The sequence below is a fragment of the Molothrus ater genome, chromosome 4 (assembly GCF_012460135.2).
Source record: "Molothrus ater isolate BHLD 08-10-18 breed brown headed cowbird chromosome 4, BPBGC_Mater_1.1, whole genome shotgun sequence".
Taxonomy (NCBI): Eukaryota; Metazoa; Chordata; class Aves; order Passeriformes; family Icteridae; genus Molothrus; species Molothrus ater.
This window is the reverse complement of record NC_050481.2, coordinates 10,563,444-10,587,690: the sequence shown is the minus strand read 5'-3', so window position 1 is coordinate 10,587,690 and position 24,247 is coordinate 10,563,444. Positions and strand designations below refer to the sequence as shown.

The window sequence follows — 24,247 nt, the reverse complement described above, 5'->3', positions numbered from 1 at the left end:
GGAAAAAGCCAGACCCAAGAGAAGGTATCACAGTGGACTGCTGCAATAAGATGGCACCTTGGAAGGCAAGGAGCAGGAAGGGCTCCAGGACAGGGGACATGGATCAGTGTCCCAGCCAGGCACTCAGCCTGGAATGAGGAGCACCAGAGCCAGGGCCAAAGCTGGAACAGCAGGAGAGGCAGTGAGTTCATGCTGGGTGACTCCCCTGGCTGCCCAGCACCTCTCATGTCACCTTTCCAGGGGTCTGGCACAGAGCAGCTCCCTGGCAACCTCCAGGTAAAGCCAAGCCAGGTCTTGGGTGAAAAGCACAACACCAGAGTGGGAATCCAGGACAACTTTCTTTATTGCTACCAGAAGGCTTTCATCAGTACAATGGCTCTGGTTACAATACCTTCCTCAGGGCTGTGGAGAGAGCTTACAGTCGGGACAGGGTGTTCTGAGAACAGGATGTCACACGGAGGAGACGCGTTACAGCGCAGGCTCTTGGTTAGAAGTTACATGAACACAAAACTCAAGGGTTGGGGTGTTTTGTTTTGGTTCTGTGCCTGATGATGACACACATTCCAAACCTCAGGTGTCCATGGCTGCCCCAGCACCTCACCCAACAGTGCTGGGGAATGTGCAGGGAGAACCGGGCTCTGCACAATTCAAGGGTTACATCTGATGGAGAGAACCAAGCCTTGGTGAGAATCCACACTCAGTGCTACACAGCAAGAAAAAAATGGTTTCATTCTAGCAATGCATAACCCAGTAACTGCTTTCTGTGTTGGGATAGACAAAATGGTTTAACAGGGAGAAGTCTCTGTGCAAGGCACAGAGCACCCTCACGCTCTCTGTGGGAATTACTGAAGTGTGGAGCAGCTTGCAAGCATTGGTTTGGGTTTTTTCCCTGCCTAATCTTTTGTTTAAATCCAGTTTTTCAATATTACCACATTTAAACACCCAGATATTAACGAAAGAGGTTTTCTGTTTAGAAGGGCAAAAGAAAGCTGTGGTGGAGGTGGGGCAGGACAGAATGTCATGCACAAGACTGGCTGAGAACTAAAAGAGGAGCAGGCAGAAAGAGAGCAAGGAGTGGGTGGGAATGGGATCAGAGAGGCATTAGTTGGCTTGGAAACCTGGAACAGCTCCGCAGGGCTGATGTGTGAGCTCTCGGATGTGAAGAATGGGTTACAACACACAGGAGCAGAAAAACAGTGGAACCGACAACACTAGAAAGGAACAGGTTTTTGCTACTTTTTTTGTTCGGTTTTTGGGTCTTTTTTAAAATTTTTATACTTTTTTGTGTTTTTAAGTGCTTAAATAGTGGAACTATAATTAGCCGCACAAGAAATAAAATTCAAAAAAGGGTTGGGATTTTTTTTTTCCTGGTTTTCTTTTGGCTCCCTTCAGTTCAGCCTGACAAGGTACGGCCCCTTCTCGCCCCGCTGAGGCCACAGGTTGCCAGGTCCCGTGGCGGCACCGGCAGCTACATGACAGACACTGGCTGCAGAGGGGGACAGGGGGACACGCTGCCCTCCTGCCGCGAGACGTCAGCGCTGCAAACGGAGCCCATGTTCTCCAGGGCCACTGCCTCCGGAGCCAGCTCTTCATTGTACAGGCGCTTGATGCCATCATAGAAGTCGTCCACTTCCATCTCTTCCACCTTGCGCTTGGCGGAACCTGCCTTGCAGCCGCCGGCGGGGGCGGGCAGGCGCGGGCAGAGCGTGGCTGTAGCTGTGACGGGCGCTTCTGGCCGGCCGTTGTCCTGGGAGAAACCCGGCCCTGGGACAGAGGAGGGCTGGCGGTGGAACGCTCCTCTGTTACAGGTCACCAGGGTCTGCTGGAGGGGACTGTAGACATATACAGAGTTGGGCAGCAGAGAAGGCTGCAGAGTGGAAAGGTGATGTGCCACCAGCTCCCGGCAGTGGATCAGCTGCGAGCTGTCCATCTGGGAAGACAAGCAAAGGTACCGCTGCTGTGGGATCACTGGCAGGGTGAGGAGAAGACATGGGCTCCCATCACCCTGGCCACCTGTGTGCCTCACTTGCCAACTACCACAGTGACATCCCAAGATACACCCCCTGCTCCTTCCTGCACCTTGTGGGACTCGTGGGGAGAGCAGGCACAACTTTGAGATACTGAAGGATTTCACTGCCTCTTGTTAGCAGCTGGAGTGTGCTCCCAACCGGCAACATTCCCTGTATGCTCTGAATGAATGGAAGAGCCACTAACAAGTGGAATTGTTCCCCGATGTGTTTTCTCCCTGGTGCAGTAATGGCCTGTGTGTATCAGGGCACATGGCTCCTGCCCCTGTCACACAGTGGAGGTGGTCAGGACTGAGACCTGGTAGCGCTGTCCCTCCAGGCTAAGGCCCAGCCATCCCCACAGGAGAGGAACAGCAGGCAGCCATCGGCAGCAAGGAACCACAAAGCCCCAGCTAGCCTGGAGCACCGAGCAGGATGTGGCCCTGGTCCCTCCCCGCTCCGTGTGCACTGCCCTCCTCACCTGTGCCTTCTGGAGCAGCTCGATGATGAGAGCCAGCCAGTCGGGGAGCAGCTTCTCCAGCTCCAGGCTGACGATGGCCAGCGCCAGCATGGAGCCCTTGAACTGCAGCAGCTGGAAACAGGCCATGCAGTGCAGCAGCTGCTTGGTCAGTGCCGCCACGTGCTGCGAGGGGCTGGGCGTGGGCAGCAGGGCCAGGAGCTGCGGCCTGCTGGACACCGCCACGGCGTGGAACTGCGGGACACAAGCACAGGGGGCAGCTGGCAGCGCTGGCCAGGCCATGGCACACCTGGAGAACAGTCTGCACACACAGGGATCCTCCAGCCTGATCCTGGAGCCAACTTCTGCCCCATGGAGAAAAACCCAATGTGCCAACCCACCAAAGCTTGGTGCAGCCTTTCTGGTGGGACCTGCCTGGGCACCAGGCTCTAGGGCTCTGCAAAAGGCCTTCCCATACACCCTTCTCTCTCCAGTGCACATGTGGCATTCAGGGGTCCTAGACAAACTCCTCAGGGAAGGAGTGAGGATAAAATTCCACAGAGAACCTCAGGACCTCCCTTGATCTCCTCTCATGCGTGGATCTGGCTCTCGGCCGTGCAGATCTGCAGCAGGCATGGATCCACACTCGCAGCCCACCCTTGGGGCTGTCTCCATGGCTGTACTCCTTGTTTCCCTGCTGCCTGGTGTTTAGCTTTGAGGAAAACCAGTGGCAGTGAAGAGTTAGGGGCACAATTTCCAGGAGCTGTGAATCTGTGGCTGAACACACCCCAGACCAAGACCCAAGGGTCAGACAGCAGGCTAACATTTTGGATATTGCATTTCAAGAGTGACAAGTCTCCTCTGGAATTCTCTGGCAAGGCATTTTCTTTCAGAAACTACAGGTACAGAGGAATTTCAAATATACTCCAAACTCTTTGTTCCCCTACAGGTATAATTTTTGTCTTGGTTCTTCTTGACATATTACCTGCACTGACAGACACCAGGAAGAACACTAATAGCCCTTTACTTACAATATGAAGGAAATCCAGTGGCGTTGCCATGTGAAGATCCCAGTTCAGTTTATCCAGGATGATCTTCTCCATTCTGCGAATTTCAGCTGGAGAACAACCACAAAAGCTATCCCGAGCCAACACCTTCAGTACTGGAATCCTCTGCAAAAGCCAAGGCAAAAAAACAAACAAGAGAACCAGTCATTAGAGAAATCAAACCAAATGCTTGTTCCTGTCCTGGCAAGTGGCAGCTACCAGGAGCAAGCAAAGGCAGGGATAGGAGGGCACAGTCCAACAATGCCACGGTAGGAAGAACAGAGTTACCTCATCTTCCTCAATGGTCTTTGCAGCGAGGAAGAAGCAGCTGATTGCAATACAGTTCAGGTACTTGGGACGGGCCTGTGGGACAGGAGAGCAGAGAGGGCTCTGTGTCAGTGTGATGCAGCAATGATGCCCTGATCCTTCTGCTGGGGCATCCAAAGCCCCAGGTCTCCTTCTGGATGTGCAGGCTGACCTCTGGCTACGCCCTGGCAGTGGTAATCTGTGCCAAGCACAAATCCCAGCTCTGTGACGTCAGGCAGGGCAGAGATCTGCCAGCCCTGTGATCTGAGTGGGCAGCACTGGACTGGAAAGAGCTCGGGTTTAGGCACTGCAGCACAGCAGGCAAAGAGAAAATCCTGAGGGGAGCTCATCCCCTCACAGAAAAGCCACTTCCCCTGCTGCAGCAGAGCTCTGCTCCGAGTGCTGCCGAGGGTCACACACGGAATGGGAAGGGAAATGTGAATTGGAAAACACTATCTTTGCCTGGGAAAGTATAACTCAGGAAAACTTTTTAAAAAACCCTTGTGAAATTACCTCTTGTAATTTCACACTACAGTTCCCAAAACTGTGGCCCAGGGATTAGTGAGGGAGAGCTGGTCCTTTCCACAAGGAGATGTTATTTAGACAAGGTAAGAGGAATTTGGAGGGGAAGGGGGAATTTTTTGTGAGCTTTGTACATGTGACCACCTTGACAAAGAGCTTCACTCCCACTGGCAGTGTAACAACCACTGGCCATGGCCACATCCTCCAGAGTGGCGGGGGCTGGAAAGGCAGAGGCTGTTGCTAAACCCTGGCACAGCTGCAGAGCCATAAGCAGCTCCTGGCAGCTGAGCTCTCCTGCCTGTGGTCAGAGATGCTCAAGGCAAAGGGAAATGAAAATCCTGCACTCGCACCCTGCACTTGTGCATGCAGGTGTCCAAGGGAATGAATTCCCTAAGGGCAGGACTGGGACTGGGCCCTGCCAAGGGTGCTGTGCAGTGAGATACACCAACACTGCTGGCTCTGGTGAACAGCCAGTCCCTGCAATCCCCAAGTCTGTTCCTGGGGAAGGGACTGGTGTTCATAATAACATCCCACAGAGAGGCCCCTGGTGAAACACCAGGAGTTCAGCTGCATCAGAGGAATGAGCTTCGTGGGAGAGGAAAACTGGGGAGGGAACACAAAGCCCCAGAGCTCACCAGGCCAAGCCCCTTTCCCACTTCCCACTCACTGCCCAAAGGACACAGTGGGCTCTGGACTCACAGTCCCACGCTTTCTGTACAGACTCCTTGGCTGCTCCAACTTGCTGGAAGAAAACCTGCACTTGAGGCCATTGGCTCCTGAGTGATCTAAATATTTGCCATCTCAGCATTTCAGTAAATCAGCTTCTTTGGATTCTTAAAAATAATAACTTCCATGGCTTGCATGAAAACACAATCAATATTTATTAATATTTAAGGGCTGAGTTAATGACTGATGTCACTTGTGTTCTACCAAAGTCTCTCACACGGGAAAGCAAGGGCACAGGCTTGGAATGCATCCTCCAGCTGCCACCTCCTGGGGGATATTGCTTACCCAGCAGGGTGGTGGTGTGGGGTGAGACACGTCCAGATGAGACCATGGATTGCTGAGCATGGAATGTAACTCAGCAAACTTGGTAAGACAGAAACTTCCAGAGCCTGACTTCACCGCTGCAGGCCAGGGCTTCCAGCTTGGAGCACACTGTGTTTGGTCACTTGGCAGGTGCAAAGCACAGCCCAGCTAAGGGGGCAGAGGGGCAGCAAGGCCCACTTGCAGAGATCCCAAATGTTTTTCCCCCTTTTTAAAGCAGTTTCTATGGAGGAACAACCTGAAACCCAAAGGGGCTCATCCATTCCAGCTGGGTTCAGCACAGCAGGAGGGCACAGCTGTCACATGGACGCTTGCACCTGTGTCTGCTTCCCTTTTTCCTTCCCACGTCTCAGACATCAGTCCAAGATGGAGTCCATCAGGCTGTAGAGCAGCTTGGTAGGGAACTACTCCTCTGAAAGCCATTGTCTGTATTTCAACCTTCTTCAGCCATTCCCCGCCCCCCCCCCCCCCGCAGTTCCCTGCACCACCCTCCTTGGCAGGCTCAAACCTTTCAGTTTTTTTCCCAGCTGGTTTCCTGCTAGCAGGTCCCTCAGCATTTTGGGGTGGTACAAAGGGGAGGAATGCAGACATGGAGGTGAACAGGGCCTGTCCATGGTGCTGCTGGCCTGGGGCTTGTGGCACTGCCTTTGCCTTCCCAAGGCAGCCCAGGCACTCTGGGGCAGGGACTGCTCTCTGGGTGCCCAAACCCCCCCCAGCTGTGGCTCCAGAGCAGAGCAGGTGCTGCCCACCCACGTGTGAGCAGGGCGGGGGCCAGGGGAAGGAAGCGCTTCCGTCGGGCCACACCGCTCGGACTGCAAACACCAACCATGCGCCGCGTCTGTTCCTGTCCGTGGAGCTGCAAATATTTACCTTTACTGCTGCTAAAAACCTGTCCAAGAGGCTGATGGCCAGGGCGAGCGTTTCTGGGTAAAGGTGGAACTGGTACTTGAGCTTGGCCAGCCACTGGATGACCTCATCCCTCTGCCTTGGAGAAATGGCTACATCCTGGGGGAGAGAAAGGATCAAAGGTTTTACCTCTGCAGGAGTGACTCAGCGCAGAAACAAAGCCTCCTTTGCAAAGGGGGAGCCTGGAGCGAGCCCCAGTCACCACTCTGTCCCTGCAGTTACTTATCCCATCCCAAAAACCTGCCCAGGAAAAGACAACTTTCCTTACAGCAATCTCAAACCTCACTCCAGTGTCACTGTCCTCTCTTCTGGGGAAAAGAGAATGGGTGACTTGTAGTTTGTCAAGCACTGGCAGCCTCAGCTTCAGAGTAGTTCCCAAAACTTTATTATTTATTTATTGTTTTTTAACCTGCTCAGAACCATGTGGGTGCACAGCAACCACAGCTGGAACAAAGCTGCCCTTGCCAGCAGCAGAGTGGAGGGACTCTGTTGGGGTTTTGTGGGGAAAGGTTTATTTTTTTCTTCAAATCATGGGGATTTTTTTAGCTCAGTACTTGTTATAATAAAGAAAACTGCAAACAGCTAACACAAGGCTCTCAGGGAACTGGGAAGGGGGAGGCAGCAGCTACAGCCTCACCTGCAGTTTGGGTTTGGTGTTTGGTTTGGGTGTTTGGCCCATGTCTCCCCATTGATCTATTTGGACAGCAGCTAAATTTCAACCACATGCACAGCTCAGTCACTGACACCAAATCCTTCCCCGTGACCCAGTTCAGAAATATCTCCAGCTTTCCTAGAGCCTTTCACATCACCCAAGAAACTGTCTGGGCTCGCTCACAGCCCAGATGTGTCCAGAAGCACAAAAAGCTGGGCTGTAACTGCCCTCAGTAATGCCATGAGGGCAAAGCAGCAGGAATTTAGGAAAAAACCACCCCAACACTGATACTAAATAAATACTTCAGGCTACATCTGCCACTGGAACACCTATGTGTACCTTCCACCAACAGTAAGAGTGCCCGTGTTCTGCCCTGAGTCCCAGCAGTGCCCCGTGTCGCTGGCACTGTCTGCTGCTGCTCCACATGGGCCCCTGCTCTCAGCTCTGCTCAGCTACAGCCTGGCCCTTGAGGAAGAAGTACCTGCTCTTTTCTCCAAGGAACACTGGTTCTTCCTGATATCACTGATGCAGTTCCAGGGTGAAATGTGAGCCCCCCTGGGGGCAGGAGGGCCCAGGAGCACAATGAACACACCACACACCAGGAGAGTTATTGAACGCTCTGCTGAAGGTGCTCCCGAGAGTGGGAAGGGACCTGGGCTGTACCTGGGGGGAGGAAAGGGGGAATGCTCGAGGAGGGGGTGGAAATGGCACCTGTGGTGTTCCTGCTGGGGAGGGAGGGCTCTGCCTCAGCAGCCTGGGGGGATTCCAACACCACCACCCCCCCCAGTCCTTCTATCCCTGGTAAATCCCATTGCTGCTCGATCCCACCTGAACAGGCAGCAGCTTCCACAGCTCCCAGTGGCCTCTGTCCTGGCTGGGTGCTGTTTCCCTGTGCCTGCCAAGGCTAAAGGTGAGGTCTTCTCCTAAAAACAGCATGGCTGGGAAGAGTTAAGACTCTCTCTCTATGCTGCCTCTCCTCCCTAGCCCTCCAAGACCTGGCCTTGGATCCTGCTGCCCTTTGTGGGCAGCCAAAAGGCACCATTTCACTTAGGGAGCACACAGTGCCTGCAGGGCCCAGCCTTCTGTGGGAAGAGAAGAGCGTTTGACCCAAACCCAGAGCATAGCTGGGATGGGAATTAAACCAAGCACAGCCCCATAGTGCCTGGGGGAGCAAGGAGCAACTGCAAAGCACCCTCAGCTCGGTGCGTGCCCAGCACAAGGCTGGCTCCAAAATTCACCTGGCTCCTTAAGAACTATCTGGGGAAGCAAAGGAAAGGAAGGGAATCTCCATCTCTTTTTGGAACCCTACAAGAGGGGTGTCTAGTTCAGACCCTAGGTGCAGATAAAGGAGCAGGAGGATGGGAGCAGAATCCCCTCACAGGTGAGTTTAAGCACCAGGAGAGGTTGTTACAGCCTGGTTCAGGGAACAGGCAGCAGGAGTGAGAACTGGTCCCCCTGCCCCCACAAACCCTGCTGCTGCTGCTCCACGCAGGGCGAGGAGCTTCCCACACAAACACCAGGCTCTATCCCTGTCTCTCAGAGGTGTGACACCTGTGACACCCTCAGAACACAAATAACAAAATGCAGCACAGGAAAATTAATTAAGCAGCGAGGTCACTGATCCTTAGTTAATTGAAACTAAAAGCAAAACTGAGACACTCTGGGGGCTGAAAGTGAGGAAGTCCCTTTGGGTGGAAAGCGAAGGTTCCTCCTTGGGGCAGAAGTACTTTCTGTGTGTCATCCCTGCTCCAGACAGGAGAACCAGGGGCCAAAACATGGGTGCTCCTGGAGAGCAAGCACAGAGCAAATCATCTCTAGGGATGCTGATCTCTCCCATACCTTGAAACTTATGGAATATGTAGGCTAAAATAAATATTATCTGTGAACTCAAACATGACTCTGTTTTACTGCTGCCTAATTGAGAGAAAACACCTCAGCTGATAATCTTCTCCTTCACGTCTCCTGTCCCAGACAGGTGTTCTGCCCTTTCCCCATGTCTGTTGCTGCCTGGTCCCTGTGGGTCCCTGGGGGCTCCTGGGCAGTGAGCAGGTGACCTTTATTAGGACTGGAAATAAACTGAGCTCTCTGGATTCCTCAGGAGGTACAGAGAACAAACGGGGAGACAGAGTGAGCCAAAACAGGAAAGAAAGGAGGCATGACACAAGTGACACTCTCTTTCTATAAAACATAAATTCAAAAATCTTCACTGACACCCCTCTCAGCCACAAAGTTACTCTGTAACAGGCAAAAATCAACCTTTGACCAGTCTTTATGGCTCCATTTCTCAAGGCTTAATCCCAAGAACACCCTGAATGTCACCTGCATCTCATATAACACATGGGGGAGGGGGGGGAAGGCAAGGGGAACCAGAAGGGAGAAAATCCAATTCCATTCAGAAGCAGGAGGTTCCAGACTCAGCCCACTGGTTTTTTATGCTGAAAAGACCTTTGTGACATCTGGCTTTGGTATGTTGCACATACCCAGAACACTGGCCTGCATTTAATGGAGGGAGTAGGAATTTTTAGACAAGTACAAACAAAACAGAGGAATCAGGTACATTAAATCACCAGGAACCAAGTCCCCAACAGATTCTGCACCCCATCCTAAAATAGAAAGTCTTCCTGCTTCTTCAACTGTGGGTTTCTTTCCTCCTGTCAAAGACCTCACTGTCACATATTTAGAAACTGAGTTTGTTCCGGCTTTAAACACCAGAACCAAAAATGTTTCCTAAAGAGTCAAAACAGAAAGTTTACTCCCCAAAAATACCTCCCTTGAGTCTCCAGTCAGATAACTGGATGTCTGCAGTGGACTCAACGTTTTGCCACTGGCAAAGCAGGTGAGTCCATTAAACCTCCGTGAAGCTGATGAACCCTTAGAGCAGGGAATGGAAAGTTCCACACTCTGGCTCCGGTGTGCCAGATCTGATCCACAGAAGGATGCAGATGTCCCGATTGCCACGGGAAATAAACAACACTGTCATGAAAGGGAGGTTTTAGGCTGCTGCAGCTGCTTTCAGAAGGAGGCAGTGGATGGTAGGGAATGTGACCTTCTCCCAGATATACAGAAAACAGGACAATTCACATTGCACATCAGTGCCTGCACCATGGCCAAAGTGAAGGCTGGGGGAACACGGGACAGTTGGACAAGCTGGGTGTCCTGAACCACAGGAACAGAGGGAAATGTGTGGTTACAGACAGGAGTGATCTCAGCTGCTCCGTGGCCTCCCAAGTCCGGGTTTCCCCCCAGCAGGCAGCTGTGTTTATGCTCTCCTCTCCCTCTGACCTTCCTACACCTCACACTCACACACACAGCTTCCACTCCCAGTTAGTGATCCCGTACTGCTAGAAAACATTTAGTGGCGCAGCACTGATAATGTCAGTGTCTGAGCTGGCATGCAGGAAAACAGAAAGGAAAAGGTTAAATCAAGACAAGAGTTTTGGGGATGGAAATTCAAGGAGCAAGGACAAGCACAGAGGAGGAATTGCTGGGAAGTCTGCCTGAGGCAGGTGGTGGTTTCTGAGCCACCAGAACCAACTTCACCAAGGAAGAAAGGCAGGTGCCTCACCCCTGTGAAATCCTCACCCATCAATCTGGTTTGGTTACACTCGAGTCCCTACCCTATCTTGTTATCCTGTAATCTTATCTCCCTGCAGTATAATCACCCCAGGATTACAGCCAGCAGGGAATGACAGGCTGGTTTACCATAAGCCAGAGTCTTAAGCTGTTCGTGCCTCAAGACAGCCACAGCTACAACACACTCCACACCTCTGACAGCCAGATCACTTGTTTGGAAATCGAAACAGGGATTAACCAAACTAATACTGAGGCCCTTAAAATGTATGTTCTCCTGCCCAGCAGCAGCAGCAGCTCCTTGTTAGCCAGACAGAGAAAACAAACACGACAGGGATTAGGTCTGATGGCAGCTGACTTACCTGTGTGAATATCTCATGTGGTGCAACAACAGCAAGCCTGGATCCCGGCCCTCAGTGTGATTATTTCAGCCCAACCCGGCAACAAATGGCCAGAATTTCTGTGACCATGAGCTCACATTCCACATTTTGTTTCAGACAGAACTTTGTGGTGTGCACAGGTGTTTATGAGTGCTCAGGTGAAACAGAGCCTCCTCCCAAAGGAGCACAAACCCACTTTGGGCTGGGTGAGGCCATGAGCAGCCTGGTCCAACCTCTCTGCAGGCCAAGAGGGAGCCTGGACTATGAGCCCCAGTGGGCTCTTCCAGCCTGAATTTTCCTCTGGTCCTGTGAGAACATTCCTCACTGCAACAGGCCAGTGCCTGGCTCTGCTCCCTTGACATGAGCTTGCACCCTGCTCTATAAATAGCCCTGCTGGACTCAGTGGGGGTCTTCCTGGAGCAGGCATCAGATCAATGCTGCCATTAGAGAATTACTCCAAGAAAATGAAGCTGCTTTTAGGAACTGTTGCAGAGTTGGTGCCCAGCAGACAGAGGCGCTAATAATCCACACAGTTTGCAAAATGAATTTAATCAGGACTATGTGTGTGTGTGTGTGCTGCCACAAACCTGGCAGAGACCTAACCCCATGTGCTGTGCAGTGTGCTCTGCACCCCTGGGCCAGGTGTGTCCATCAAGTAAAGAGGGAATCACTTCTTTCAGAGGCTGATTCCCCAGGTGTCAGGAAATCCAACTGCTCCTGAACACCTCCAGTTACTCCCACACCACCCCTCCATGGACAGTCTCCTGCCTCTGCTAGCATGGATGATGTGAAGGACAGACATTACCTGATTGGGCTGAATTTTCGGCACATGTGCTTTCCACATTTGAGCTTCCCTAGAGATTGCCATCTCCAGAAGGAGAGACAACCTCTGGCTCTCCAGGGGTCCTGAAAACTTCATGGTGACCCTTGGATCCACCTGCCACCCAGCTGGATACAGCTACCTGCAAAACCAAAGACAGCCTGGTGAAACACTGGGCTGTGCCTGTCCAGGCAAAAGGCAGTGAGAGGGGAATAAAGCTGCAGGAAATGGAACTGTTCCCCTGGCCTTGGCACAGCCTCCCTCACAGGAACAGCCTGTCAAAAACCTTGTCCATTACACATGGAAACCAAAGCAGAGACAAGGCTTTTGTCCTTTATTTCTTTAAAGACAACAGATTGCACCACCTGCTCTCAGATGGAGAGGATGATCTGATGAAAAGGTTATTTAGGTAGTAGCTTTGAGACTGCCTACCAGCACTATGGCTGCAGATTTTTGACAGTGTTAACTCACTTAGGCAAAACAGGGAAATGGTAAATGAAGGGTAAATCCATGGGAAAGTTATTGAAACTTCTGATTCTTTGCAGGAGACCTTGTGCAATCCCCCCAAGGTGGATACTGGCCAAACACTAACCAGGCATTTTCATGTGAATACAACCGTCCAGGCTGTACTTACAGGAAATAAGCAAGGTCCTGACTCTGAAAAAATAAACAGAATCCACAGGGAAAACAATCCCTTATTATAAATAACAACAAAAGCAGCTCTGAGCAAATGAAAATTCAAGGTGCCTTCCCAGAGCTAAAGGAAACCTTAAAGATCAAGACTGACAGAGAACAAAAGCTATTCTTTATTCACACAAGCTGCACCAGGTATAAACCACACTCCAGTCCCACTAAAGAGCCCAGAAAGTTTCAAGTGGCAAATAAATGTCAGGGCCCTCTGTCCTGAACAGGGACCCTTCCATATTAGATTTTCATATAACAAATCCTGCTCCATTAACAAGGGACAGCCTGTACTGGCTTGGAGATGTCCAAGTGTCACTGAACAGGCAGAACACTTTGGAACCAGGAGAGCTGAAAAGGACCCCTAAAGCTCCGTGGCATGTCTCTTCTCATCAGCCCCCAAACAGCCACTGTGGGCTGGAAAATCCCTATTAAAAGTTCCTCTCTTGCCCAGAGGGAGACTCTGCCTGGGGAAGTGAAACTCCAGAACCTCCAACCACAGCTTCTTTACATGCATTTACTCAATTTTGCATGTGTTTTTTAAACCTGGGGCTGATCCTGAGGACACTCACTGTAAATGGGGCTGAAGGGGAAACAGGGACACAGAGTCACAGCCTCCCCTCCAGCTCCTGCCCTTGGAGGCTTCATTAGCATCTCGTGAGCCTCCCATCAGAGCCACAGTTTTCCCTGTGGCCAGTTCCCAAAGGCTGGATCCCTCACCACCTCATGGCCAAGCTGTGCCAGGCACTGCACCAGCTGGGCTGTGGCAAAGGTGGGAGCAGACCCACGGCAGAGGCTGAGGCTGGGAGCAGTGCTGAGAGCAGGGGGACCGGGAGCAGCTCACTCCACACTCATCAGGAAAAAAGCAGGAGCTTTATTTAGCCCGGCCATGTCTCCTCCTATGAAATATTGATGGTCCTTCCTTGGTTTTGCTGGAAGGAGAGAGTAATTAGCCAACCCCCAAATCACTGGAGACAACACAGGGAAAAATTTTCCGTTTTCTTCTGTTGTGACTGATAAACATTCCCACCATGTTTACAATACAAATGGGTTTCAGAGCCTCTGGAAGCAGACAAGAGCTCTTAGTTACCTTGATCCCCTCTGAGGTGCTTGTCCCTGTGCTGCCTGGGCTGGACAGCGGTCCCAGCAGAGAGCTCGGGTGTCCCTGGAGCCAGGACACACCCAGGGCCTTGCAAGGGGCATCTTTAGTGAGCGCTGCTGCCAACTGCTCTCCGGTTGCCAAGGGCAAAAGAGAGGGGAAAATAACCTTTCCTTTGTGAACTAGGGACCTCATTCAATTGAGGGCTGAGGCACAATAACCTTTATAAGGGAAAAAAGAAGAGGAATGACGTGCTTGAAAGTTTCCCTTGGAGCAAGAGGGTGCAGTTTTCCAGCAGAGAGCACAGCCGGGAGCCTGGCCAAGCACCCCGGGGCTGAATCCAGTTTGCATTTCCATTTCCATAGCTCTCCATCAGATAAATGCTGCCTTTGGAAAAAAAAACGCCAGCAGGACTGTGTGCAGCCTTCCCAAAACACAAGGGAGCTCAGGCAGAGCAGGCTCTGAGAGCATGAGGAACAGCAGGGCTGGCACAGCTTCCCAAAATCCAGCACAGGGAGCTCCATGGGCTCTGCTCTCCGCCCAGCTCAGGACTTGAGCAGCCCAGAAAAGCGGCGGCAGCTGAACTGGAGAACCCTTCGGTGGGGCAGGACCAGCAAGAGGCCTGAGCCTGCTCCCACACCAAACATTTCCTCCTGCCAGAAACTTCCCGCGTTTTCCTGAAACCCAGCCCGAGTCACCCACAGCTGCAGGAACTGCCCAAGACGGGACAGTAACCATGAACTAACTCACCCCAGCCTCCTGCTTCTTTCCCTGATTTACAATTAACCTTTAGCTCCAGGGTGCTGGATTTTTGGGTCTGGGGCCTTTTCCCTTGTGGTTACTTTGGGAGTTTTTCAACCACTGTTCAAACAGTTCCTAAAGTTCCTGATCTTCACTGGAAGGTCATCTGGCTGAGCTGAAACCTCTTAAAGTTTAACAGTTGGGGAGCTAATAAAGGAGAAGTGAGCCCAGTAAAGGGACTGGCTTTGACGCCTCCTGTGAGGAGCTGCAAGTCAGATCTTGCTCCGAAATTAGAGAGTCAAAACCTTGCTGTGAGGTTTTCACTTGTGAGAGGCATCAAAAAGCACCTCCTTATTCACGGTAAACACCGAGCTGGTCCATAAAATAAAGATCTCTCATCTCCTAAAGATCTCACTTTGGTCCAAGTTTATAGCTACCTTGACTCAAAGAAATGCTTTTCAGTTTCCCAGGGGAGATTTTAGGCTGCCAAGTGCTGCAGGCTACAGTTTCCAAAAGCAGTTTCTGCAGGAATAGGGGCAGATAAGTCCCTGACCAAGTAACACTTCATGGTTTGGGGGGTGCATTTGTGTGGGATGCAAAAGAGAGGTTTTTTATTTTTAGGCTTTGTACTCACTCACAGTGCCTATAAAAAGTGCCTCCTGCACACAAAAGATGATGCTCCAGGAACACACCATCCACTAGAAGAACAAGCTCCTAACACAGCTCCTGATTTTCCTGCCCCCAGTTGCAATTTAACCGTCCTCATACAACTGAATTACAAACAAGATCACTGAAATAATTCAGTAACAAAAACCTCCTTGGTTCTGATTGTGGCTTGTTGTCTTTTTGCTGTATGGGGGTTTGTTTGTTTGCTTTTTTTGCACAGCTCATTTTGTAAACAATGAACAAGACTTCTAGGGCTAGAGACAGGCCAAACCCCACTATGTTTGTTTTGCACATCAATCCAGGTGGGTGCTCTGAACAAGGGGAGTAATTCCCGTAGAGCTGGAGCACCACACAAATTTCTGCAGACCTCGTATTTTCAGGGACCAGCAGCCAAATCTGCTTCAGCTTCAGCAAGCAGCAATAAAGCCTCACAGATGACCTGCACACAGATTTTTCTGGGCAGTGAGGGGAAGGCGAAGCAGAAGGAAGAGAGGAGGAGACTGAATTCCTTGGAGCTCCAGCCAGCCATCTGTGATTTCAAAGGATCCAAGCCTACTGCTAGCAGATATGTCTAACTGCAAGTTGTGATTAGAAATTTCAAAGCTGTGGCCGGGGGCTGGGATGGATGTTAATTTTAGTACCTGGGGCTTTCTCTCAGCTTAACTCTTTCCTCATGCCCTGGCAATGAGGCAGTCTGGGACTCCGTGCTGGCCAGAGGGAAATGCCAAAGCACAGCCTGAGGCGACAGCAATAAATGAGCAGATGACCAGTGTGGGTTCAAATCAACTGGTTTGGGATGTACAAAACAGATGGCCAATGAAAACAGCTCGACAGTGTTGTGAGACAACAACAATTATTCAGGCTGAATGGCTGGGAAAAGTAGGTTTGGGAATATAATTCCAAACGTTAACACCTAAGTGAGCAAGTCAGTTTGAAGGAACAAACTGCCTTCTGGTCAAATAGCAAAAGCAGTCAGAATTCTCCCCACGAGCAGCGTCAGTGGCTGAGGGCCTGCAGGTGATCTCACACCTTTAACCAGCAGCTCCTCTGAGCCGTGCCCAAGCCCAAATTGCGAAAGACGGCAATTTTCTGGAGGCTGGCAGAGGAACAGGGCCCTTGCCACTGTGACTCAGCCCGAGCTGCCTCCCACAACCTGGTACAAAGGCAAGGCTCTGAGGTATTCTGGCAGCATCGTTCAGGCGGGCTCTGTACATCACACGCTCGCCACTGCTTCTCCTCCAACCAGATTTTTCCTGGGAGTGCAAATAAAGCTGACCTCATTTTAGTGCCGGTTTTCCAAACAGATGAATTTTTCCAAACATTTTAAAGGAACCTGCCAGCTAAAACCACGGGTCAAACAGGGAATGCAGAGCAGTGTTTTGATGGGAGGAAGGGGAGGGGTTTTTATGTCTTGTTTTGAAACAGAAATCCCAGGGTCCATTTAGCAGCTAGGAAGGAGGAGCCCTCTGGAAAGGTGCTGCTCCATAAACGGGACCACTTCTAAGAGATCTCTGCTCCCCTTCACTCCCCCAGCCTTGTGACTGACATCAGGGGTTTGCTGTTCACAGGAAACTTAAAATGATATTTCCAAAGTAGGAACTTTTAAAAAACAAGGCAGAAGATGAACTCCTGACTGAACTTTCAGACAATGGCACCATTCTTCCCTCCTGTGAGATGGGTGTGCTACCAGACCCATGCCCACCCCACGCCCTGTGCTAATGGCTCTGGTAGGAAGGGCCAGAGGAGGGTGAGGAGGATGAGGAGGATGAGGTTTGCATTTCCTCTTTTGTCTGGCTACTGCCAAGATGAGCCCATTCAAGCAGCCTTTGCCCAGAAAGGTCTTTGGTCAGTAACAGCTTAAATATTTCATGTCACAGCTTTCAGGTGTGTAAACAGGCTGCTTTAATCCCAGCTCTTTTCCCTGCTGTGGCAGCAACAGACCAAGCAAACTGAGGATAAAAGGGAAACTCAGGATTCAGCCCTAGGAGAACAGTTCCAGCTGCAGAATGTATGTGTTGATACAAAAAAAGGAGATGAAACTCTATAAATTTCTGTGAGTTCAGCTCTGAGATTTTGGTTTATTTGAACCTAAAAATTAACGAAGATGTAAATTCCTCAGAAGGTTTACAGAAATCAGCCATGGGATAGATTTCAGAAGGAATGGGCCCTGCTATTGTTTGGCAGCAGAGTTTGTCCCAAGGCTCAGGAACAGGTCCGGAGTGTGATCCTTTACTGTGTGAACTGGGGTGTCACATCAAGGACAGTCAGCCCTCTCTTGGGACAATCACAAGGGTCACATGGCAAAAAAAGATGGTGCCATCTTCTTGTTCAGAACTGAAGCACCAGACAGAATAAAGCAAAGAGAAAGTAGTGTTTGCTGAAATGACCCCCATTAATTTCATGCTTTTTCCACTGTAAATGACAGATAAATCTGAGACAGCAATGGCTGAGCCTTGTACAAATTCCCTGTGCACCACTGGCAAAGGAATGAGCAGCTCACACAGGCAACTGACCAAGGTTTGCTTGGCAGCCTCTGGGTTCTGCTCAGGGACTCTGGATCTTTTGGGGACAAGGTTCAGGACTACTGGGGAACACCTGTGAACCTCTGAGGAACTTGAGGGTGCTGCTGTTGCTGAGCAACTAAACCGGGGGGCTGAAGGAACCCCAGCAGCTTCCAAGGAGCATCACCAGCTGCCCCGCATTAGGGAGAGCCAAGCACCCTCTAAGCGGCGCCTGGGCTAAGTCTGTGTAAGAGAGCTGAGGCAGCAGCAGCAGCACCTTTTGCCAGAGCTGCTGTGGAGCTGGGCTGCTGTGAAGGGGCAGCCCTGCTCCAGGATAACCAGTCTCAGGCATGGTGGTGGCACCTCACGGGGCCATTTCCCCCCAGGGAGTGCCCAGGGACTTGGTCCTGCAGAAGGTTTGGCTGCCTTGGAAGAGCCATGGTGCTGACTGAAGGAGTTTTGGGAGGAAGTGAGCAGGCTGCACAACATCAGAGTTTCATGGGATACAGACAGGATTTTCTCTGGGACTGGCAGCTTGCAGAGCCTCAGCCCCATCTGCAACAGAGAAGCAGGCAGTGCCCACCCCCAGCATGGAGTTAAGTGAAGTGTCTGGGGACAAGGGGAAGGGTGGAAGTGGGTCATTGCTGGCACTGAAAGGAAACTTTCTGCCCCAGCTCAAGGTTTGTCACTACAAAATAAGTTCAAAGTGCGTGGGGTGAGATGACAGGAAGGCATCAATAAATAACAACAAATGCTGCCTAAGCGGGGTCCCTATCAGCATTTGCATGTAAGCATGGCCATGTCTAAGAGTTTCCATTCTGGAGAAATCCCCCACACGCTTTCTGGTAGGGAGAAAGCACTGAGGTGTGAGTCTGCTTATGAATGGTGTGGGGAGCTAACAAGGGGAGCTGTGTGCAGCTGAAAGAACGCAGGCTTGGATCCAGAGCTGTGGTGGGATGGCTCCCATGACCTGCAAGTGCTGCAGAAGAGGGATACAGGCTCCATTGCAAAGAGCAGATGCTGGTGCCCTGGTCCCTGGTGCCCTGACTCCCCATGACTGTGAGGTGTGCAGGCAGAACAGTGTGGCAGAGCACAGGGAGCCCAGGAGCACCCTGGATACAGGGGTTCCACAGGACCCCCACCCTCCTACAAAGAGGGACTTGTTGGGACTTGTGAGGGTCAGAGGCTGCCTTGGCTGCAGTGACCATGACATAGTGGAGGCAGCTGGGGATGAAGTCACACGACAGCCAAAGCCCAGCTGAATTGTGTCTGGCAAGCTATGGGAGAGACTAAAGGGGCTTGAGTACTTGGGTAGCAAGAGGAAGGCCAAGGAAAGTCTGGGCAGGCTGCTGGCTGGAAGCAGGGTCTGGATAAGCAGACAGTGAGGTGGATTGCAAAGTGGCTGCATGATTGTGTCCAGAGGGTGGCAATCAGTGACCTTTGTTTACTGTGAGGGTGATAGAGCTTTGGCTGGGTGGCTCAGGGAGGCTGTGGAGTTTCCATCCTTGGAGGCATTGAAAGAGTGCTTGGACATGGTGCAGAACAACTGGTTTAAGGAGGCCCTGCTCAAGCTGGAGTATCAGATAAATTGACTTTGAGAGGTACTTTGCAGCCTCAAGCACTTGGGGATCCCAAGGGCTAAAGGCTCAAAGCAGCCCAGAGCAGCTTGTCTGTTCTTCAGGCAGCAGGAAGGCTTTAAAATTTAAAAAAAAAGGGGCAAACCAAATCTGGCATTATGTAATGTCTCACTGGTAGTCTCCTCAAAGCAATACATGCAGGGCATGATTCACTTCTCCCACCACCAATGTAACTTGGTATAAATCACCAGTGACTTGAAGGAAGTCACTCCAAGGAAAACCAGGCTCACAAAGTAGGAGGGAGAGCAGTAGTTTCATAAAATAGGGCCAGAGGCTTTCAAGCCCATAAAAACTAACTCTCTAGAGGCAAGGGCCAACAGGCATTCAGAATTTAAAGCATCGTGCAGCACCTTTTGAGTAATATAATCCCCTGAAACCAAATAAACACAATGCCTCTGTGGGCAGAAACACAGAGCCAGGATTCAGCAGTACCTCTTTCTGTCTGTCGGCAGCAGTCAGTCAGTCATTAACATCAATGAACAGTGATAAAACCAAACAAGTTTATACCCAGTTCAACAGCCACATCCAAAAAATGTCTGACTACCATGGCTTGATTCCTCTTGACAACAACAAAAGAGAATTTCGTCTGAAAGCCTAAGTGCTCACCAAGGCCAATATTTTGCTTTGTAGATTCTGACTGGCTTCAGGATAAATTAGTGATTACAGCTAATATCAGGATACAGTGTGAGGCAGTAAAAAGAGATAATTATGAGGAAATGAGGAATTATCTGCTGTTGAAACAATAGATCAATTACAAGGTACAGCACAGTAGCTGCAGAGCAGCATTCTTGTGCTCTGAGGGTACTGCCTCCTCTTTCTCATCAACCAAGGAGAACCCACAGTTGTAAAGCTTAATTATCCTCCAGGAGCTCGAGCTTGCTGACTAATTAGCCTCTTGTTGAGACAATGCAGGAAAGGATACAATTCCAATTGTCCGCTAAAATGGCACGGCACAGGCACAGTCCTGGCTCTTCCCTGCCTCTTCATCTCTCCTGTCCTATGAGAGCCTTGATATAACCACAGTCCTGGACAACCTAAAACCAGTCCTGAGCCTAAAATAAACTAAAGCCAGACAGGGGAGCTCTGAGAGGGGGATATGGATGAAGGGGAAGGAAGCAGAGTGTCTGAGGCAGGGTGTACGGCAGCTGGAGTTGTGTGAATCCCGCTTTGTTCCTGGCACTGTGTGCATGGACACCCTCACAGGGCTCCCACAAATGGGGACTCAGCTGAGCTTGATGGGTCAGCTGCATGGCTGCAGTTAGGAGAATGTCAACACCAAGATCTACAGTCAGAATTATTTAAAAACCTGAAGGTTTTAGGAGCCAAGTTCTTGCCTAACAGACCGCTGTAGTCAAGTCACCCCAGCCAAGAAACAGGGTCTTGCTGTGTGCAGTGAAAAACCACCAAAAAGGACCAAAAGCCTCTGGCAGATGGGTTCATCCAGCAGCTCCCAGCACTCTGGTAAAGGTGTTTGGTGTCTGGGCTGCTGAGCAATATGGAATATCTGCAGCAACATGTTATTTATGAGTGAGCTTTTAGAGGAGTTTATGGCACAGCAAGTGCAAATACCCACTGTGGTTAATGAATGCGTGTTGATAATATTCGCAGTCAGCAAACACACAGGAAGGGAAAATGTCACACCACATCTGCTTGGTACAGACACTGGAGACACCTGAGATTTCCTTCCATCTCAATGACTTCACTGTGCTTCTCTGGCTTTTCAGAATAGTTTCTTTGAGAATGCAGTGCAATAATAGCTATTCTCAATGTAGCAGAATCCCCCTTAACATCCACTTCCCTGATGGCCAGCTGGCTTTCCTGCTGCTTCCCTGGAGTGTGCTGCTGAAAAGGCTTTTGGTCAGGAGCTCCTCGAGCCCCACAAAGTGATGGGAGCAGAGGAAAAAAGGCAAATACAGGCAGGTTCCTGGGCAAGTCAGTACTGCAGGGGGGGAATTCTGATCCCACAGCTGTGTTACACTCTATCTGGAGATGTAGGTCTTGTTCACTCACAGTCTGGTCCAGGCTCAGGTAGTTGAGTCCTAAGGTTATCTTTGGCACTCAAAATATGATGTTCAGTTTTCCTGAGGCCACTGGTCCAGCCTGACCTTTTTAAAATCCCTCAGTGTGGCATAAACTGCAGATGTTTTAATCTATCCTTCCCATCACCCAGTGCAAATGGATAATTTACACTGGTGTGCTGCTCAACTTTATTTCCTAAATATAAAAAGTGCCTCGTAAAATCATAGTGATTAGACCTGTGCATACAAATGTTCCCCAAAGTTCAGTTCAGCATCAGGTCAGGACTAATTAGTGCTTTAACCATTGCATGGCTGCAGGTGTGCACAGCAAAGAGTCTTCCAGCAGGCCCTGTGGGAAGGCACCATCCACCACAGGGATGCTGCGGGAGGTCTCATTTCAGTCCCTGCATGAGAGGTGCTGAGGCAGGTGAGCACAGAAAGGCTGAGAATGGAAAATCAAAGGGGCAGTAATTACAGGGGAGATGCTCAAAGCTTTACAAAGCTGTAAACACTTGGACAAAAAGCTTCTCGCAGGGCAGTAAAAGGAGCAAAGACAGCAGCACTGAGCAGTGTCCTGCTTGGACTGACCCCTGATTAAACTGATACATGTAGGTAGATATTACCAGAACCACCTGAAAACAGGAAAACAACTCATTCACTCACAGATAATGACTGCACCCAAGGGTCACTATAAGATGGAAGACAGGTCTGGAACCAGGGAAGCACAGCTCCCCAGAGCCAGGCAGAGCAGAGCAGTGCAGCTCCTGCTCCCAGCACGGGCTGCAGCCCTGTGACACCCCAAACATGGAGCAGCAGCACAGCCTGGCCCCGGCTGGCATCCAGGAAGGAGGGCCTTGTGTGGAAGGGACCTCCACAGAGCAGGGCTCTCACCAGAGCCACTATCAGTGTTTTTAGCCAGGGTCCCTGAGCAAATCAAGTGCAGGGCTTGGGAATGCAGAACAGACACAGCAAAAGCAGCAGCTAGGATCAGTCCTGCCACATCAAAATGGGCCTAAATTCTACAGAGGGGTGAAGGATAATTAAAACTCCGTGTGTGTGTATCTATATACACACACCCCCCCATGTGAAAGTTCAGTTCCTGCTGGGGAGAAGCCAAAAAATCAGCTTCCCACACCCCACGCCGAGGTCTGTGTAGGCACTGATGAGAACAAGCCCTCCTCCTGCCCCACGAGCCAGCCAAACTACTTGAAAACCAAATCTGAATTGTGTGCAGGGATCCAAAATCCAACCCTGGAGACAAGGAAAAGATGCCACGATTTGGTTTTTGAGAGGCAGCCTCACCTTGCCTGACCTGGGCTCCAGGCGCATCTACAGTGGGGCAGAGGTGGGGGGCACAGCTGCCACCCCTGCAGCAAAAGGGGAGATGGTCCCCTTTCCCAATTGCGTCATGCATCTTGCTCAGTTTAAACATTTTATTAAAAAAAACCTCACCCTTCTGTCTTTAAAAAGGGCTGTACCATATACGTGCTGGTGCAGCACACCACAGAAAGCAATGTCTAGGAGCAGACAAAGGCTGCTGCTGAAATAATTTTTAAATTCAGGCTTGAATCAGCCTGCCATGTAAGATCCTTACTTTTAAGAGTGGTAAAATTAGGGATTGTTTCTTTTTCCCTCTTTCACAGGAGAGCAGGTTTTTTCTGTGTTCAATGGACAAGTTTTCATTGGAATTTTTTCTGTCACTCTGCTTTCTACCATAGGCACAAAAACCCACCGCAATCTCACTCCCTCCAGTTCCCCCCGCTGAAGATGGATTCAGAGGACACAATGCTGCTCTTCCTTCAAGGAAACTTCATCCATCGCAGCCGGGAGAGCTAAGAGGAAAGCGGGGAGAGAGTGCAGCCCATCTCTGCAAATGAACTACACGGAGACAAGACAACAAAATCCAGAACCAGGAGGCCTACAGGGAAGCAGGAGAGAAACTCTTCTTCAGGTACTGTACTGATACGACAAGGAGTAATGGGTGCAGATTGAAAGAGGGTTAATTTACGTTCGGTATTCTGAAGAAACTCTGTACTATGAGGGTGGTGTGACACTGGAACAGGTTGCCCAAGGGAGGCTGTGAATGTCCGAACCCTGAGAGTTCCAAACCAGGTTGGACAGGGCTTGGAAGAATCTGGTCACCTGGAGGTGTCCTGCCCACGGCATAGGGGCTGCGAATACGTCATCTTTAAGGTGCATTCCGACACCTTAACAATCTCTGATTGTAAATGCCGTGCTTCGCGCTGTGACCAGAGTCACACCTGGGGCAGAGATGCGCTGCTGAGCCCCTGGAGGGGACGGGACAGGGACCCGCCGGGCACCGCACCCGGACGGGCACACCAAGCACCGCTGGCAGGATGCTTCGAGCGCGTTTACTTTGCGCCTGTATAATCATAGCGTTTGCAACTACGGCGTCGCCCAACACATCCCCCACACCCCCGATCCCCCCCGTCCCCTTCCCGGCTCTCACCTCCCCTGCGCGGCGGCGGGGTGCCCGGCGGGGCCCGGCCATCAGCACCCCATGGCGGGGCGGCGGCGCCGGGGCTCCTCGGCGGCGCTTCAGCACCGTGCGGGGCCCATGCCCGGGGCGGCGGCGGCCGGCGGGCTCCTCATGTCGCCATGACGGGAGCGGGAAGGGTGAGGGGGGGGGGGGGGGGGGGGGGGGTTAGGCCGCCGCCGCCGCGCGGGAGGGAGGGAGGGGGGGTTAAATTAAAATAAAATAAAATAAAAACGAAAAGGGAGGGGAGGGGAGCGAGAGGCAGCCCGCAGCCAGCCGCTTCCCGGGGGGTTCGGGGAGGGGAAGGGGGGGGGGGAAAGAAAGAAGCGCCGGTGAGGCGGCGCGAGCACCCCTCAGCGTGTAACCGCCGCGCCGTCGGCCGCGGACAAAGCCCCGCGTCAGGGATGCGGGAGGCCAGCGGCGGCTGAAGGCGGCTCTTCTTTCCCCGTTCTCCCCTCCCGGTTCACCCCTCCCGGTTCTACCCCCGGCCTGGTGGCTGTTAGGGGGAACGGGAGGGCGGGGGGAGGATGGGACAACGGGGACTCTTTTCCCTGGCGGAAGCATCGCGCGGCAGTGTCGGCTCGCGTGTGGGGGGGTCTGCGGCGCGTGCGCGGCTCCATGAGGGCGCTGGGAGGGGGCGGGGGCGCTTCGGGCGGGGCCGGGGGAGGGTCGGTAAAGTGGCGTTTAAAACAGCG

At 51.5% G+C, this 24,247-nt stretch overlaps 1 protein-coding gene across 2 annotated transcripts; it reads right to left on the bottom strand.

Annotated features, from left to right (window-relative positions):
* Nucleotides 1-325: 325 nt before the first annotated feature.
* On the bottom strand, nucleotides 326-23,881 carry CCNI (cyclin I). Of its 2 annotated transcripts, XM_036381623.2 has the most exons (7): nucleotides 23,526-23,880; nucleotides 11,698-11,854; nucleotides 6,255-6,389; nucleotides 3,798-3,872; nucleotides 3,495-3,635; nucleotides 2,488-2,718; nucleotides 326-1,930 (listed from the first exon to the last, which is right to left on the bottom strand). In XM_036381623.2, exons 2-7 carry the CDS (start codon nucleotides 11,809-11,811, stop codon nucleotides 1,469-1,471), a joined length of 1,158 nt encoding a protein of 385 aa, XP_036237516.1. In that variant the 5' UTR covers nucleotides 11,812-11,854; nucleotides 23,526-23,880; the 3' UTR covers nucleotides 326-1,468. The 2 variants fall into 2 exon arrangements, with proteins under 2 accessions (XP_036237516.1, XP_054370629.1); XM_054514654.1 differs by lacking the exon at nucleotides 11,698-11,854 and having other exon boundaries at nucleotides 23,526-23,881.
* Between the last annotated feature and the right edge of the window lie 366 nt (nucleotides 23,882-24,247).